Source organism: Mesoplodon mirus (assembly GCF_964341445.2).
Source record: "Mesoplodon mirus genome assembly, chromosome: 17".
NCBI classification, from domain to species: domain Eukaryota; kingdom Metazoa; phylum Chordata; class Mammalia; order Artiodactyla; family Ziphiidae; genus Mesoplodon; species Mesoplodon mirus.
Window position 1 is genome coordinate 14,319,151 of NC_138993.1, and position 17,338 is coordinate 14,336,488.

The 17,338-nt window shown below is 40.2% G+C and overlaps 1 protein-coding gene and 1 long non-coding RNA gene across 3 annotated transcripts in view; one reads left to right on the top strand and one right to left on the bottom strand.

Annotated features, from left to right (window-relative positions):
* Window positions 1-8,255: 8,255 nt before the first annotated feature.
* On the bottom strand, window positions 8,256-15,295 carry LOC309792350. The gene is made up of 3 exons (XR_014291680.1): window positions 15,222-15,295; window positions 14,795-14,908; window positions 8,256-11,624 (listed from the first exon to the last, which is right to left on the bottom strand). It is a non-coding gene; the product is annotated as an uncharacterized lncRNA (long non-coding RNA).
* Window positions 15,296-15,500: 205 nt separating this feature from the next.
* The window catches only part of COG6 (component of oligomeric golgi complex 6), a 62,926-nt gene continuing 61,088 nt past the window's right edge, over window positions 15,501-17,338 (top strand). Inside the window, exon 1 of one of the 2 annotated variants that reach the window (XM_082602284.1) lies at window positions 15,501-15,820. In XM_082602284.1, coding sequence (XP_082458410.1) covers window positions 15,566-15,820 — 255 coding nt within the window. In that variant the 5' untranslated portion in view covers window positions 15,501-15,565. The remainder of the gene's footprint in view (window positions 15,821-17,338) is intronic. The other variant, XM_082602283.1, reaches the window with a different exon arrangement.

Genomic DNA, 17,338 nt, shown 5'->3' on the forward strand with positions numbered 1-17,338 from the left:
TTTACCTTAAAAAATAGAAAATAAGCTTTAGAAATAGGACATCAAGGGATAGCCTGGAATTGTGCAAGAGAGGATTTCTCCTTTTTTTATTAAAAAAACTTTTAAAATAAATTTTATTTATTTATTTATTTATTTTTGGCTGTGTTGGGTCTTTGTTGCTGTGCGCGGGTTTTCTCTGGTTGTGGTGAGCGGGGGCTACTCTTTGTTGCGGTGCGTGGGCTTCTCACTGTGGTGGCTTCTCTTGTTGCGGAGCATGGGCTCTAGCTGCGCGGGCTTCAGTAGTTGTGGCTTGCAGGCTCAGTAGTTGTGGCGCACGGGTTTAGTTGCTGCACGGCATGTGGGATCTTCCCGAACCAGGGCTCGATCCCATGTCCCCTGCATTGGCAGGCGATTCTTAACCACTGCGCCACCAGGGAAGCCCTGGATTTCTCCTTTTATATCATCATTCATCTGGTACGTTTTCTGGTCAGAGGTCCCAAAGAGAGATTGGGTGTGGTTTCTGCTAATTAGGCTTTGGAATCATGTTTTGATTAAATAACCTCCCCTTAAGAAAAATCTGTTTACTCTGAGATTATTAGAGCACAGTTTTTGCTCCTTCAGACGTAAAGAATAGGGCTGGCTCAATAACACGCACCCATATTTTATCAGGCCTCTCACACCAATATGTTGGTTCATCGCAAAGGTTGCTGTTCACCTGTTGTCACACCTTCCCAAGCTTTTCTCTGTACTCTTCTCTCCTCTGGTACAAAGTGTCAGCTGGTTTTGGTGGCTCTGTTCCTTGGCCTCACGACTGAATTTCTTGTTCAGAATGAACCACTCCATCTCTGACACTAGGCAGCTCTTGAAACAGATTGGCCCCAAACTGCAAACCAAATAACCCCAGGGGTCAGCTATTAATTAGGAGAGAATTGTTCATAATCATATGCCAATTGCTGGAGAGCAATTCCAATTTTACTAACCAGTCACTGTTGACAGCTTTGCTTTCAAACCTCCTGTAATAGAGTCTCACCTGACTTAGGTCTTGCTGTTTCTGTGAGATTACTGCTTTAAGCTGACAAAAATTGCATTGCATTAATATTTAAAATAAAAATCAATGATTACTCTAGTACAGTGACAGAATGCTGCTGCTGAATGCCATTGAATTTCTCATTAATATTAATTTGTAGTTTGTAGAGAAATGGTTTAACAACCATTGAGCTACACACATGTAATTCAAATATTGAAAAACTGAGCCATAAGTCTGTAATTGTGAGATAAATTGCTCATAACTGTCTGTATTTGATTATTTTCCAATTTCTGACCAGCATAAATTTGTTATAGGTTGCCAGGAATGACATAAAATTTCCCAAATGAGATTTGTATCTAAAGGCATGATAACCCTGATATCAATATTGTCATCATCAATCATGATTTACTGAGTATATTTTAAGGACCTGGGACTGAACTAAGACTGATTTTCCTTAGTATGAAAAAAGGATGCTGTTGACCCAAAATTAGTAAGATGCTTTTTTGAATTGTTTTTCTTGATCGTGGTAATTAACTTCCACTTAGCTATAAACACATATATCATGTTTGCAACATCAGATGAACACGTGCCCACCAAACAGTAATTAAAGATCCACCATCCTAACTGGATGCGTTTGTAAATTCCAAACAGAAAACTTGCTTTTTATAAGGGAAAAGTTTATTTGTTCATTAATAAATATTTATTGACGGTATGAGGCATTATACTAATTTTTGCTGTGAGGTATATGGGTAAATAACACATGTATTGTACCATAAGCTAGGAAATTAATGAAGCATGTATGCAATAACCATAATACAAATTCCATTTTTTATACATTTATTTTATTACAACCTCCTTGGGTTTGTGAGAACCAGAGAGAAAGAATAACAAAATTATTGTAGACATGAAGCTTCTCTTTGGGGCCTATCACATATGGATGTGCTTTTACTGAAAAACACAGAGCAGTAGTACACAAAAGTCAACACATATCAGAAGCTTCTGGAGGACTTGTTAAAACAGAGTTTGCTGGGCCTCACCTTCAGAATTTCCAATTCAGTGGGCCTATGGCGGGGCCTGAGAATCTATATTTCTAACAAGTTTCCAGGTGATGGTGAAATTCTGTGTTGAGGAATCACTTTGAAAAACCACTGGATTAGAGACTCCCAAAATTGTTTAGTAGTAAAAGAAAATATGCAGGGAGCATTTTCTTTCTTCCTTTTAAAACCTTTCCTTTCCTTTCTTCCCTCCCACCCTTCCTTCCTCGTTTCTTTCCTTCCTTTTTAATATAGATCTTCCTCTTCCTCAATCTTAAGAGACTCAGTGGGTCTGTGACAAGGATAAAAAGTCAACACTTTTTAGGGGCTTCCCTGGTGGCGCAATGGTTAAGAATCCGCCAGCCAATGCAGGGGACTCGGGTTTGATCCCTGGTCCAGGAAGATGCCACATGCCGTGGAGCAACTAAGCCTGTGTGCACAACTACTGAGCCTGTGCACCACAACTACTGAAGCCTGCGCGCCTAGAGCCCGTGCTCTGAAACGAGAAGCCACTGCAATGAGAAGCCCATGCACTGCAACGAAGAGTGACCCCCGCTCGCCACTGCAACTAGACAAAGCCCACACGCAGCAACGAAGACCCAAAACAGCCAAAAGTAAATAAATAATACAAATAAATTTATTAAAAAAACAGTCAACACTTGTTAAAAGCTTCACTATAATTTGCTGAATTCCAGATGAGTTAATTTTCCTTTCCACTGTACTGGGGAAAGTTAAATAGGGGAGAGGATTGAGTGAACATGGTAGCTAAGCACAGTATAAAGGGATTGGTTAAATAAAGTGGAGAATTTGCACTCTTCGATTTGATTCACATACAGACACTAAAACTCCCCTCCATATAAACACCCAGTGGGCATCCTCAGATATCCAAAGGTGGCAGAATTTAAAACATTCTAAAAGGTCAGTTCTGGACTTCCCTGGCGGTCTAGTGGTTAAGGCTCTGCACTTCCAGCGCAGGGGGCTCGGGTTGGATCCCTGGTTGGGGAACTAGGATCCCACGTGCCACACGGTGTGGCCAAAAAAAAGAAAAAGTCAGTTCTGATTGCTGATAGGCTATGCACTTCCAGGCCTGGGGTGCATCTGGAGCCAAGGGTGGCGCTGCATCGGGGCAGTCACGAGGAATGACTGGATTACTGTGACCTTTCCTCCGCTTGCTACACACATGGATGTTTCCCTATTTTTAAGCTACTTCAAGGTCCCATGTCATTTTTCACTCGCACTATCCTTAATCCAGTAACACATCTTTCTGTTTCCCAAACTGGAAGATAAGAACACCCCAAATAGGTACGGGGTACCTTCCAGGAGCATCAGTTTCAATGAAAAAGTGCACTGCCACATTATCTCCCAGAAGAGACTCTAATGCTGTCTCAAGCACCATGGAAGTGTGTGTGTGAATGCATGTGTGAGCATGTGTGTGTGTGTGCTTTATACTTTTGTGCTGGGAGGATAGTAACCGTCCTTCTAGTCATCAACAATGCTTGCAACTATTTCTTCTGATTGCTAAATGGTCAAAACTGGGTATGGAAGATAGAAAAATTAGCTCTGCAATAAATTATGTAACTTCCATTACCTAAATTGCCTTCATTATCTGTGCCTATGGAACATGGCTGGATATCAGACTGAATTAACAGATTTAATAATTCTTGTTAGCAGCAGGACAGCCAGTCCTCCAGAATAAGCTCGGACATAATCAATTACTGAGCTAGTTAACTTGTAAAAGGATAAGCAAAACCTGAAATCACTTCCTGTTCTTAAAATGGTATCTTATACATGTGTTAGTCAATAAGTAAGACCAGAAATGGTTAATACAATTGAGATATGGCAGATGACTTTAAAATATAACAGCATCCTCCTTGGGAGTGGCCTTTAGAGATCTGGTGTTTTCTTTCTGCTCCAAATCATAGACTCATGCCATTGAAAGGAACTTCAATTCAATGTCACACCAAGTGAAGAAGTGTCTTCTGCACCTCTCAAGGGATTGTCGGCTGGCACCTGCTTCATCCTGTCTACTGAGAGTAAATGTGTGACCATTCCCTTGTCGGTTATTTTGAAATGACAGAGGGTTCTTCCTTTCTAAAATTTTCACCAAAATGCTAATCCTTCTCCCATGAGTCAGGTCTCTTTGATTCCAAAGCCCATATCGTTTTACGGTATCACACTGCCTCCGAATGAATGCCTATATGTGCCAAGACATTTGCAAGATAATTTAGGAATAGAAAAATTAATGAGACCCAGCACCTCTTCTTAAAGGTGTTTATAACCTGACCATAGGACAGATAATGCACGCACATAATTCTTTCTAATTCAAGCGCCAAAGAGAACCTTTAACTTCTATGAAGCTTTGTTCAGATGAGGTAAAAAGGATGATACCCAAATGGAAGGAGGTTTCATGAAGGAGAAAAATGGGAGGTGGGGATACAGAAGTAAAGTGGGGAGAGCATATAAGGCAGAAGAGTGGGCCTGTGCACGGTGGGGATGAAAAGCCCTGGACATGTTTAGAAACAAGGGATTAAATGCTTGCAGTGCAGCATAAGATAGGTATAGGGAAGCAATGAGAGTAAAATATAAGGATATATTTCTCAGATGGGTTGAGGTCAAATTATAGAGCAGCTGGAAGCCAGAGACAGCACCATGGACTTGATTCTCTACACTGGTGTGCTCCAACGTGGGACATAACCCCAGGATGGATGTCAGAGAGTGCAGAGCTCAATGGGGTGCAAGATGATGTCAAAACTTTTATTTAGTTTTCATTTTTAATGTTAGAAATGAAAGAAATGAGGCATCACTGAAATGCACTCTGTGGGTTGACTCTAGTTCCCTCACTGTCCATATTTCAAGGTCATAGATCTCATGTTATGTACAGTCTGGGAGGCACCCTGAGGGAAGGGTGGGTGCTCCATAATGCCAGGACTGGGAGGGAGTCATAGTTTTTTGCTAGTTTTCAGTGCGTTGCTCACCGCAACAGGCTACCTTGCAATGAGCTTGCAGACGTGAGGGTCCAGTTTGGTGGATTATAGATTATGTCATCTAATTTTAACTAAACATCCTCCAAAATGGCAAATAGCCTAAAAAGATGCCTTCAGAGAACCCACAGATTGAAGATAGTGCTAATAATACAATCACAAACAAATTAAAAGGTGGCAGAGCTGACATTCCTTATCCTCCAAGTATAAGATGTTCATCACCTACATTACAAGACAAAACTGAGGATAATCTAATGAGAGGTGATAAGAAATAGTATTAGAAAAAGTGATATTTGAAATATAGGTATAGACCCCATGTTATTTATGATGAACCTTCTTATCAATGGTATAATAGTATTGTGCCTTGGCGAAATCTTGAGTTTTTTTCCATAGCCCTTGAACGAGGTATTAAAATAAACTGAACTTGGAATGAGAGCAGCCACTTCAGTTGCTGTATCACAAAGTATTAACCAAAGTTTTAAAAAATAATGAAGCATATATATATATACATACCATAAATATGAATACATATAAAATCTTTTAATGTAAAACAATTAAGCAGACATAATATCTATAAATTGTATGCATATGTAAGTAAACATGTATGATATAATATGAATAATAAAAATTTAAATTTAAAAAGTTCTCTGAACCTTAATAAAATAAAAATTATTCAAAATATTTATATTTTCTCTTTATCTCAACCTTTTATGTTTTTGTGCCTGTTTAAGAATGCAACATATGCCCGTTTATGTCTCTAGCATGTTATTACAGTCATAACTTAAATATATAGTTATAAATATGTATGTATCTGTACACTGCACACTCTCAAAATGTTTTAGCTGAAGGGGGGTGATACTTTTGAAAGGTTTGGGGATCACTGCTTTACATTTGGAATAGGGATGCATTGAAGGTTTTGATCCAGGAAGTGATATATCAATACATCAAGACATATCAAGAACTGTATTTAAGAAAAAAATCTGGTACCAATGTACTGAGACTATTTCATGGACTACAAAAGACTATTTTATAATGAACTGTGAAAGAGAAAGAAGGGAAGTGGTTAATAAATTGTTGAGAAAATTCTGGTCTTGAATAGGGAGGTACCGATGGGACTAGGAAGGGGGAACTAGAGGCGGTAGATACAAGAGTTCTGTGAAGGATTTCAGTACACGATTCATTACCAGGGAAAGTGAGGGGCGTAGTGGAGATGAAGCAGAGGTAACCCTGAGTTTCTTCTCTGGGAAAATGAATGAAGGGTGAGGACATTAATATTAACAGAAATGCTGTGTTTTCAGCTTGGTTTAGAATAGAATATATTTTCTACAATTTGGGTCATCATTTATTCAAATACATCAGTCTATTCATTTATTCATATTAATTTTTCATTTATTCAACAAATACTTATCAAATTCCAACAACATTCCAGAAACTGCATGAAGTTCCAAGTATTCAAAGATGAATGAGATCGTTTCTAGACTCAGGGAGCTCACAGATTAGCGTGAATAATATCATAAAAATGTGTCGATAATGACACAGAGTGTGAAAGTGCAGTGAGAGAACCACCTAGAGGGGGATTCGAGAGCACAAGGGACAGCTGGCCTGACTTGGTGCATCTTTGGAAGAGGAGGCTCCTGAGACTCTAAAAGGATGAGTAAGTGCTAGTCAAGGGAGGAAGAGAGGAAATGCGTTCCAGGCAAAGGGATGGATGGGATGGCCAAAGCACAGCGCAGCGTAGGTGGGAAACTCAAGCAGAAAAAGAGTTCAACAGACATCAGATTTCCTGTGACTGGTGGACTGCTTAATTCTGATAAGAGGCCATGGACTCATCTATTCTGAAAACAAAATCAGTAACAATCAATTAAAAGCCAAAAGCTGTCAGACCTATGCAGAACAGTGACAGGTGGAGACCAAATCAAAAGAAGGGGAAATAGATTGTTCATATGTTAAAGCTGCAGCACAGAAATTGGACAATGAAAATAGTATCTGTGGCTATTTAAATTGGAGACATTACTATCTGGTGATTACGTGTAGTATGTGTTAAATAAGAGAGGCCAGCTGGCAACCCTGTAGATTTGGACCACAAGAATGAACAAGTAGACACAATGAGGCTTGTTATTGGAGAATACATGCATATGTATAAGGAAAGAGGGAATGGCCAGAAGAAACTCTGGAAAGTGCATGGATGTTTACACCTTAGTATTAAACTATGTATTTACATGTATGCGCACACGTGAGTGCCAGATGAAACTTGAAGCTGAAAGGAGATAGGAAGTGTGTGAAATATATATATATGCTTTATTTATCTGATAATGTGGGACTGTTGTATGAAACTTGGGCAGGAATGGATTATTGCATAGTTCCACTGAGAGTGTGTGAAATAGCTCAGATAAATGAGGCAACTATGTGTTACTTTCTTGATTATATAATACCTCTTACACTCATCTTACTTCATCTAGTCTTCATTACTCAATAACCCAGGTAGTGTTATAGCATTTTGTACAGGAGGAGATTGAGAATTGGAGGCAAAATATGACTTGCCCGGGGGCATATAGTGGCAGAGTTGAGATTCAAACCAGGCTTTCTGACTCTGCAACCATGGTACCAACCATTTTACCAGTGGTTTCAACATATCAATAGCTTTCTGGAGAATTATCATTTGATAATTAAGGTTTCTGGGGTTTTTAAAAAATGTATAAAGATAGCTTTTGTGTGTAGAAAGGAATTCTTACATCTGCATTCATTTTCACTAATAGTTCATACCTTACAATTTTGATTGTAAGTTGAAGATACAACTTAAATACTAAGTAAATCTACTTACAAACCTAGTGATTGTTAATTAATACTCAACTTGTTTCCAAATTTAAGATATTAAATTTCCCCAAGCATTTAAGTACAACTCATAAATTTAATTCATGTATTATTTTAAATATTTCATATTAAAGTCATGCAAGTTATGTTCTCCTAAATATTTAAGAATTTTTTTGTGATTGACTTAATTATCTAAAAACTTCTCAACTTAAATATTTCATATATCTGGTTTTCTAAAGTACTTCAAACAGATAAGCAGGTAGAATTACAAACCTAACCCACAAAATATTCTTAAGTACTTAAATGATACTTGAAAACCTAATAATAAAGATTTGATGATTCAGATTTATTTAAACTTATAAATGCTGTTAAAACTTATCAAATACCATTATACCTTTTAAAATTAAAATCACACACAAAAAATTTTCAAGTTGAAATTACAAGTTTAATATGTCAGATTTAAAAACACGACAACCTATATTTTTCAGATGATTATATACACTGCTCAAATTTCCCATTTTCTTTTTCATTTATTTTCTGCAGTTGTGGTCACCTAGATTTGCCCTTAACATTCCAAACTGGTACAAAAATAGTGATTCCAAGGATTTTATCATTATTTTCTCCATGCTTATTTTTACATATTCCTGGAGTTGCTAAGTCATTTTATCATCTCTTTACTCAAAAAATTTCAGGCTGTGGTTAGAGATTCTGGACAGAGACCTGGAACCTAGTGGCAATTTCCAGAATAATCTACCTGAGCTCCCTGTTAATATGCCAATCCTGTTCATCTAGAAATGGTTTCATCTGGCTACTTCTTAGCCATTTTATTTTTACTCTAACTTCTGACACAATTCTTACTATAACCCCTGTCATAAATATAATTGTCTAATTTGGGTGCACGACATCTCATACTCACACTATCTCCCACCCCACTGAGTTGTAACTAATCTCTGTTTGCTCGAAGCTAATTAAAATCTGCATGACAGTCCCATCTACCCCCAGTGCTGGGGCTGTAACTAAACTCTTTATCTAGTTGGATTTTGCACCTTTTAAATATAGATTATTTCCTAATCTGTCTCACAGACCACAAATTTATAGTTATTATGTTGACCAGAATTACCTCTCCAGTACTGTGTGCTGTCGGGTTTGAAACCAAGCAGGACCCTGTAGGGCCTTCCTAGGCACAGACGTCCTCATGTCCCCTGCCTCTTGTCTGTAAAAAGCTTTAGCCTCCTAGGCCTTTCCAGAGTTCCAAAGAGCAAATTCAATCAGAGAAGTGAAAAAAATGCAGAAACAAAGGAAAACAGTCAAACAAGACAATATCATAGTAGTTCACCCATAAAACAAAATCAAGAACCTTTAATTCTTCCTCAGTGGCTATAGATAAAATCCTGAGTCATATCCTTGAGTCGTTTTATAGATACTAAAACCCCAACCAGATGGAAGAAGTTAACTGCATGCTGACCACCAGCACGTAGACCCCAAACTGGTTGGAACCAGTAGGTTGATGACGGAGATTCCTGAAACATCACCCTGTTACCTTACCATCAACCAATCAGAGAATTCTGCACAAGCTGATCATGCACCCTGGGACTCTCTCCCTCACAGTCTTTAAAAACCCTTCTCTGAAAGCCACTGGGGAGTTCTGGTCTTCCGAGCATGAGCTGCACATTTCCCTTGCTTTGCCCCATGCTTGGCACTTTACAATAAATGCTGCACTTTTCTTCACTACAACCTGGTGTTGGTAGACTGGCTTTGCTGTGCTTTGGCTGAGCGCACCCAAGTTTGGTTTGGTAATAGGTTGGAACCATAAAACATGGTGTCCTGACCAATGGATGGGCATGTGGTCAAAGTTTACTCGCTTTAGGACTTTGAATGTTGAGCAAAGGCAGAAAAAAGAATTAGCAGCAGTGCCCTAAAAACCAACAAGTGGTTCCACTTACTGAGATCCGGAGTTGCTGCTGGTTCCCAGCTGGACCTTCAGCCTTCCCTTCAGTTCTCTGAGCTGCCTTCACATCCTTCCAGTAAATTACACTGTCTGTTACTTTGCAACCCCAAACTCCAACTGGTACAGGCAGCCAAGGGGAGGCTGCACAGATGAGAAAAAAAGGTGTACTTAGCAAAGAAAGCCGGCCCTTACCCAGGCTCCAGTCAGACCAGCTGCAGTCATTCATTCTGCAGATTTCATTTGCAGGTTTGAAATCATTTTATTGCTAAAGAGGTATGAAATCATTACATTCATGACTGCTAAGGTTTCAGTTATGAAACCTTAAAATTGGAGAATTTTAAGGACAAACTGAAGGATGAGAACTATGGCAGAAAATACGCCTGAATCAAAAAAAGAAAACGAAATATTTGAAGCAGCTTTCAAAATTCATGAGGTTTCAGAGAAAAGAGAGAAATCAGGAACTATTTCCATGTGAGAAGCCTCAATGCCTAAAAATCAAGGACTAGGCAGTAATGCAGGTAATAGAAGGTGCAAAGAAAAGGCTCAGGGAGTCGTGATTAAAGAGATAGGAAATGTGGGACCGATGCTTCAAAGTCCCTGAGAGAAATACACAGGAGAGACAGTACATGTTACTAGGACTTCCACGGAGAAATTGACATAACTAACAATGAAAGGTAAAAATTTCATACTCGATTTCTCAGCCTTTGTAAAAAACAGAACATGGACATGTGCTTTAGGTTCAACTAACCAGACACACAAATGTAGAAACAAAACCTGAGGACACAAAGAAACTGGCACTGCAGGGAATCAAGAGAAACGGACATAAAAAGCGTAGATGGGGACAACTCCTCAGGAGGTGGCAGAATTTTAAACAACACAGTCTCCAGAGACAGCACTGGCAGTTGTACGGTGGAGGCATCCTCAAGTTCAGGGTCAGTGGGTGAAGTGACCTGTCGGTCCAGGCTTCAGCAGTAATGACATTGGGGTCCAGGATGAGCTGTTCTCTGGAGTGATTTTGATGATGGTAATGTGTCCCCAGCTTCCTTTTGTTTCCCCATGTTCTCTTCCAAGTGTGGTCCTTCATCCTTGCTATTAATTCTGAGACTTACCCCAAATCCTCTTGTTAAATGAATTTCTATTTAAGTCATCCCCAGTCAGTTCCTATTCATTGCAAGTAAGAACTCTAATTCCATTTTTAGTTTTTTAAGGAAACTCCATACCGTTCTCCATAATGGCTGCACCAGTTTACATTCCCATCAACAGTGTAGGAAGGTTCCCTCTTCTCCATACCCTCTCCAGCATTTACTGTTTGTAGGCTTTTTGAGGATGGCCATCCTGACCAGTGTGAGGTGATACCTCATTGTAGTTTTGATTTGCATTTCTCTAATAATTAGGGATGTTGAGCATCTTTTCATGTGCCTGTTGGCCATCTGTATGTCTTTGGAGAAATGTCTATTTAGGTCTTCTGCCCATATTTTGATTGGTTGTTTGTTTTGATATTTAGCTGTATGAGCTGTTTGTATATTTTGGATATTAAGCCCTTGTAGGTTGCATCATTTGCAAATATTTTCTCCCATTCTGTAGGTTGTCTTTTCATTTTGTTCATGGTTTCCTTTGCTGTGCAAGAGCTTATAAATTCGAGTAAGCCCCATTTGTTTATTTTTGCTTTTATTTCTTTCGTCTTGAGAGACTGATCTAAGAAAACATTGTTATGATTATGTCAGAGCATTTTTTGCCTATGTTCTCTTCTAGGAGTTTTATAGTTTCATGTCTTATATTTAAGTCTTTCAGTCATTTTGAGTTCATCTTTGTATGATACAGCAATCCCACTCCTGGGCATATATCTGGAAAAGACGAAAACTCTAATTTGAAAAGATGCATGCACCTCAATGTTCATAGCAGCACTATTCACAATAGCCAAGACATGGAAGCAACCTAAGTGTCCATCAACAGATGAATGGATAAAGAAGATTTATACAATGGAATATAACTCAGCCATAAAAAGGAATGAAATAATGTCATTTGCAGCAACATGGATGGACATAGAGATTATCATACTAAGTGAAGTCAGTCAGACTGAGAAAGACAAATATCATATAATGTCACTTATATGTGGAATCTAAAAAAAGATACAAATTAATTTATTTATAAACCAGAAATAGACTCACAGACATAGAAAACAAACTTACGGTTATCAAAGGGGAAGAAGGGGAGGAATAAATTAGGAGCTTGGGATTAACAGATACTACTATATGCAAAATAGATAAACAACAAGGTCCTACTGTATGGCACAGGGAACTACATTCAATACCTTGAAATAACCTATAATAGAAAAGAATCTGAAAAATAATTTATATATATACATATACGTATATATAACTGAATCACTTTGCTGTACAGCAGAAACTAACACAACACTGTAAATCAACTATACTTCAAAAGAAAAAACTCTAACTTATAAAGCTGTAAAACTTCATTTCGGGACTTCCCTGGTGGTGCAGTGGTTGGGAGTCCGCCTGCCAATGCAGGGGACACAGGTTCAATCCCTGGTCCGGGAAGATCCCACATGCCACGGAGCAGCTAAACCCGTGTGCCACAACTACTGAGCCTGTCCTCTAGAGCCCGTGAGCCGTAACTACTGAGCCTGTGCTCTAGAGCCCGTGCTCTGCAACAAGAGAAGCCACCACAATGAGAAGACCACACACCACAATGAAGAGTAGCCCACACTCGCTGCAACTAGAGAAAAGCCCATGCACAGCAATGAAGACCCAACACAGCCAAAATTTAAAAAATTAAAAAAACACAAAAACGTCAATACTTTTCATTCAGTAAGCCTTTAATAAGCACATATATTGTGTAAGATATTGTGCTGGAAACCAGGAGGGCAAAGTCCCCATCATCCAGGTACTTAGAGTCTAGTGGAGGGACACAAAACTTAAGTAAATTTAAAAATAATTATATGACACAAGTTATTAGAGGTGTTGTATTATATTAAGTGCTATGGAATTTGCATGACGTATCAATTAATTCTGCCCAAAGCCAGATGGGAAGCTACGTGAAGGTACAGAGAAGAAGTGATATTTGAGTGGAGCTAGAAGGACAGATAGGATTTCACCAGTTTCACAGGAGCACACATTCCTGGAAGAGTGAGTTGTATGAGCCAACGTATCGAGACTTAAAAGTTTGGGATGTGTTTGTGGCCCAGAAAATACAGGTGGCTTGAGTGCTGTAATCACAAGCAAGCACCTAGAAATAAAACTACAGTGATACTCTGAGATCCGATTATGAAGGTATGTGTACACCATACTAAAAAGTTATTTTATTCAATAACTGCCATCATGGTTTTTAAAGCAAAAAAGTGATAGGACCAAATCTGTTTTAGAGAAATAGTGCTGGTGTCAGAGTAAAGGTAGTAAGGACAGTGTCAAGGCAACACCGACACAGAATACATTTGAAAGTTTGGATGCAAAAGTTTTCGCCTACATTCCAAGTGAGAGGTGTACACAACTCAAAATGAAAACTGAGGAAGCAGAAGTAGAACTGGAAAACTACTGCCAACTTAGCTGGTAACTAACGGTGAGATGTGAGGTAGTCTTATGTCCTCGGAAAGACTTGTGTAGCCTTGGATTACTAATCATAAACAGAATACCAATGACATGATAAAATGGTAATGATCCCTATGTTGCAGGGTAGTTATGCAGATAACAACAGTGTATTAAAAGGATCCAGCATGGAGCCTGATTCTCAATAAATTTGGACACTAAATAATAGAAGCTATTGTTTTTAATACAGGGAAGAATGTAGAGGACTGAGCATTCTATTTTATTCTATGGTTCACCAGACATGGCTTTAATAAATGCCATATTATACTTTGATGAAATCACAGTGACCAAAATGATGTGACTTCCACTTATTTCAGAAGCCAAAGAGCAGGAAAGCTTTAATAACCAACCAAAGGGGAAGAGGGGGAAACTGAAGTGGCCCTCCTTTCAACTGCTACTTGGAAGGTAAGAATGTCCACGTTTTACACTTCAGCATGGTTCTTCTGTGGTTATATAAAAATGCTTTGTTAGGGACTTCCCTGGTGGCACAGTGGTTAAGAATCTGCCTGCCAATGCAGGGGACATGGGTTCAAGCCCTGGTCCGGGCAGATCCCACATGCCGCGGAGCAACTAAGCCTGTGCGCCACAACTACTGAGCCTGCGCTCTAGAGCCTTCGAGCCACAACTACTGAGCCTGCGCTCTAGAGCCCGCGAGCCACAACTACTGAGCCCATGTGCCACAACTACTGAAGCCACGCACCTAGAGCCCATGCTCCGCAGCAAAGAGAAGCCACCGCAATGAGAAGCCCACGCACCGCAACGAAGAGTAGCCCCCCACTCGCCACACTAGAGAAAGCCCGCGCGAAGAAACGAAGACCCAACGCAGCCAAAATCAAACAAATAAATAAATAAATTTATTTTTAAAAATGCTTTGTTATATAAAAATGCTCTACTCTTTTACATGCATGTATTTGCTCGCCCGTTAAATTAAAATATTTAGGTCAGAGCCTGTCTCTAATACGTTCAGTGTCTACTATATTAAGGAGTTCAATATACATAAATATCTTTTACATTTTCAATAAAAGAAAACCTTTATCTCCAATAAAAATTGTTATATATAAATATTATATATACACATATATAAATATATACATATATAAAACCTAGGTCTCTGATGAGGCTTACCTGAATATTTATTTTAACTGTTGGAAAATACTGATTTGAACTGTTTAAAAGTATTGATTTCAAGCCCTTAACTTAGAATTTATTGTTAGCTTTATAAAAGAATGATAAGTGAACATTAAAAAATATACAAATTGCTTTAAATATATTTAAATTTTATAATAATTTCCCTGTCTTCATCCTACTATATCATCCTAATTTTCAAATTATTTTGTTTTCTTTTTTTTTTTACAATTGCAAACTCAGAGAAGTACAAATAAACACAGAAGAGTAGGCCATAATTACCTTACCTTAATAACCGCTGTTGATATATTAAGGAACCCACGGGGAAGATCAGAAAATTCAGTCCGTTTGGAAAGGTACAAAATGAAAATTGGAAGCCTCTCTTCCAAAGGAATGCCATCCTGAAAAAAAAAAAAGAAGCAAAGCCTAAATTTACACGTACCTCTATTTCACACACACACCACACACACACACACCACACAAGTGATCACACTATACACACTGTAACTCGCCTTGCTTTTTCACATACTACATTTTGGAATTCTTCCCACATCTGCATTTAAAACTCCTTCATAGCAGGAAACGGTTACAAAGTATTCTAAAGTGAATTTAACTAGAGTTAGCTTTTACTGAACATAGTTGCCCAGGCACAGGCCTCATTGTATTTTACTTAAGTCTAGCTCAGACTTTCACAGATTCAGGATTCCGAAGTACCTTTAATCCCATAAACCGTAATCGCCAAACTCCAAACCTGATTTGAATTTCACTCCACTTTGCAAAATCTCGCGTTACTCTCCTCTCAGTCCGCTATGCAAAATCTCGCGTTACTCTCCTCTCAGTCCGCTTTGCAAAATCTCGCGTTACTCTCCTCTCAGTCCGCTTTGCAAAATCTCGCGTTACTCTCCTCTCAGTCCGCTTTGCAAAATCTCGCGTTACTCTCCTCTCACCCGGCGGGTCTTGCTCCTCCTCCCCCGACTTCTCTACCCTCCCAGCAGCTGTTACCACTTTTAGCAGCCTGGCGGCACAGGAGTGGGCGAAGCAGAGCCTTCCGAGGGCGCATGCGCGGCAGATGCGCGCCTGCGCGCTACGGGGCTGCCGGCGGGGTAGTGCTCTGGGCTGAGGTGGCTGGAGCAGAGTTGGGGGGCGGGACGCGCGGCGCTATGGCCGAGGGCAGCGGGGAAGTAGCCGCAGTGCCCGCCACCGGGGCTGCCAACGGCCTCAACAGTGGGGCCGGCGGGCCCTCGGCGCAGACTAACAACCCGCTATCGCGGAAGCTGCATAAGATCCTGGACACACGGCTGGACAACGACAAGGTGAGCGGGACTGGAGGGGTCGAGGGTGCTGCGTCGTCCGCGGGTCGGACGCGGGCTGGGGGCGGTGTCTGTCCGGCGCCCTCGGGCTCGTCCCTTGTCCGCGCCACGGAGGGGACCCCAGGCCCGCGGGACCCGCTGCGCTGCCGGCGTGGGGCAGGTGAGAAAGGGGAGGCCGGGGAGCCCCTGGAAGAGCAAAGAGGTTTCCTGGGTGTTGCCCCATATTTAATTGAAACTGTGCTTCGAAGACTCTGGATCGGGAAGGCAAACGGTGAAGTCCCCTGCCCCCGCAGGTGTTCGGGGGTCTGAGCAGGGAGGGGAGAGGAGACCCCCGGGCAGGAGAAGAAACATGCAAAAGAGCAAACTACAAAATAAGGCAGCGCGAATGGGGGAGCTTAGGAGGAACAGGAGGTCAGGGCTAAGCATCCTTGAGCCTTTCCATTGACAGGTGAAAACAATTAAAATAATTTGCAACGTGAAAGGGCTACCACCTGCTCATGGCTACTAGTTTTTGTTGTGAGCTCAGTACTGTCTATGATGTATGGGCTCATGCTGTATTTCTTTACAAGATAAACTGTCCGCATCCTCTCCCAAGTACCTCCTGAAACTTAGATTGGACTTTTCATCTCCCGTGGTAGCAGATTATCTCTTCTGTATCACTGAGTCGCTAGGTATATTGGTCATGCCATGGTGGCATAAAGAAAAAAGAATGTGTGTAAGTGAGAATTTTATAGGTACATTTTTTATAGATAAAAATAGAATTTTTAATCTATAGATATAGAATTTTTATCTATAAAAATTTAATTTTTATAGATAAATTTATAGATAAATTTTTAGGTAACTGACAGTAAGCTGTCAATAAGAATTGGTGTGTAAACAATAGCATTATACTATAATGAGTAAGAAAGATTGGCTCTAGGACCACCACTTATTAGATATAACCACCAAATTGGTGCATTATGGTTTCAATAAGTCCTTTAACTTCTGTGAGCTTATGTTAAGTTTCTAAATTGGGAATACTGCCAGTAACCTCAGGGTTGTGCGGGTTCAATGCGAGAATCCAGGTGAAATGCTCAGCACAGTGCCGCAGCAGTTATTTCTTGTTACATGTTAATTCTTTTTTTTTTTTAATTTATTTATTTTTGGCTGCGTTGGGTCTTCTTTGCTGCGCGCGGGCTTTCTCTAGTTTCGGCGAGCGGGGGCTACTCTTCCTTGTGGTGCGGGCTTCTCATTGCGGTGGCTTCTCTTGTTGCAGAGCACGTGCTCTAGGCGTGCGGGCTTCAGTAGTTGTGGCGCACGGGCTCAGTAGTTGTGGCTCACGGGCTCTAGAGCACAGGGTTAGTAGTTGTGGCGCATGGGCTTAGTTGCTCCGCGGCATGTGGGATCTTCCCGGACCAGGGCTCAAACCCATGTCCCCTGCATTGGCAGGCAGATTCTTAACCACTGCGCCACCAGGGAAGTCCCAAGAATTTCCACTTTTTTTCAATGGCTGTATCATAATGTGTTTAAACCAATCCTTTT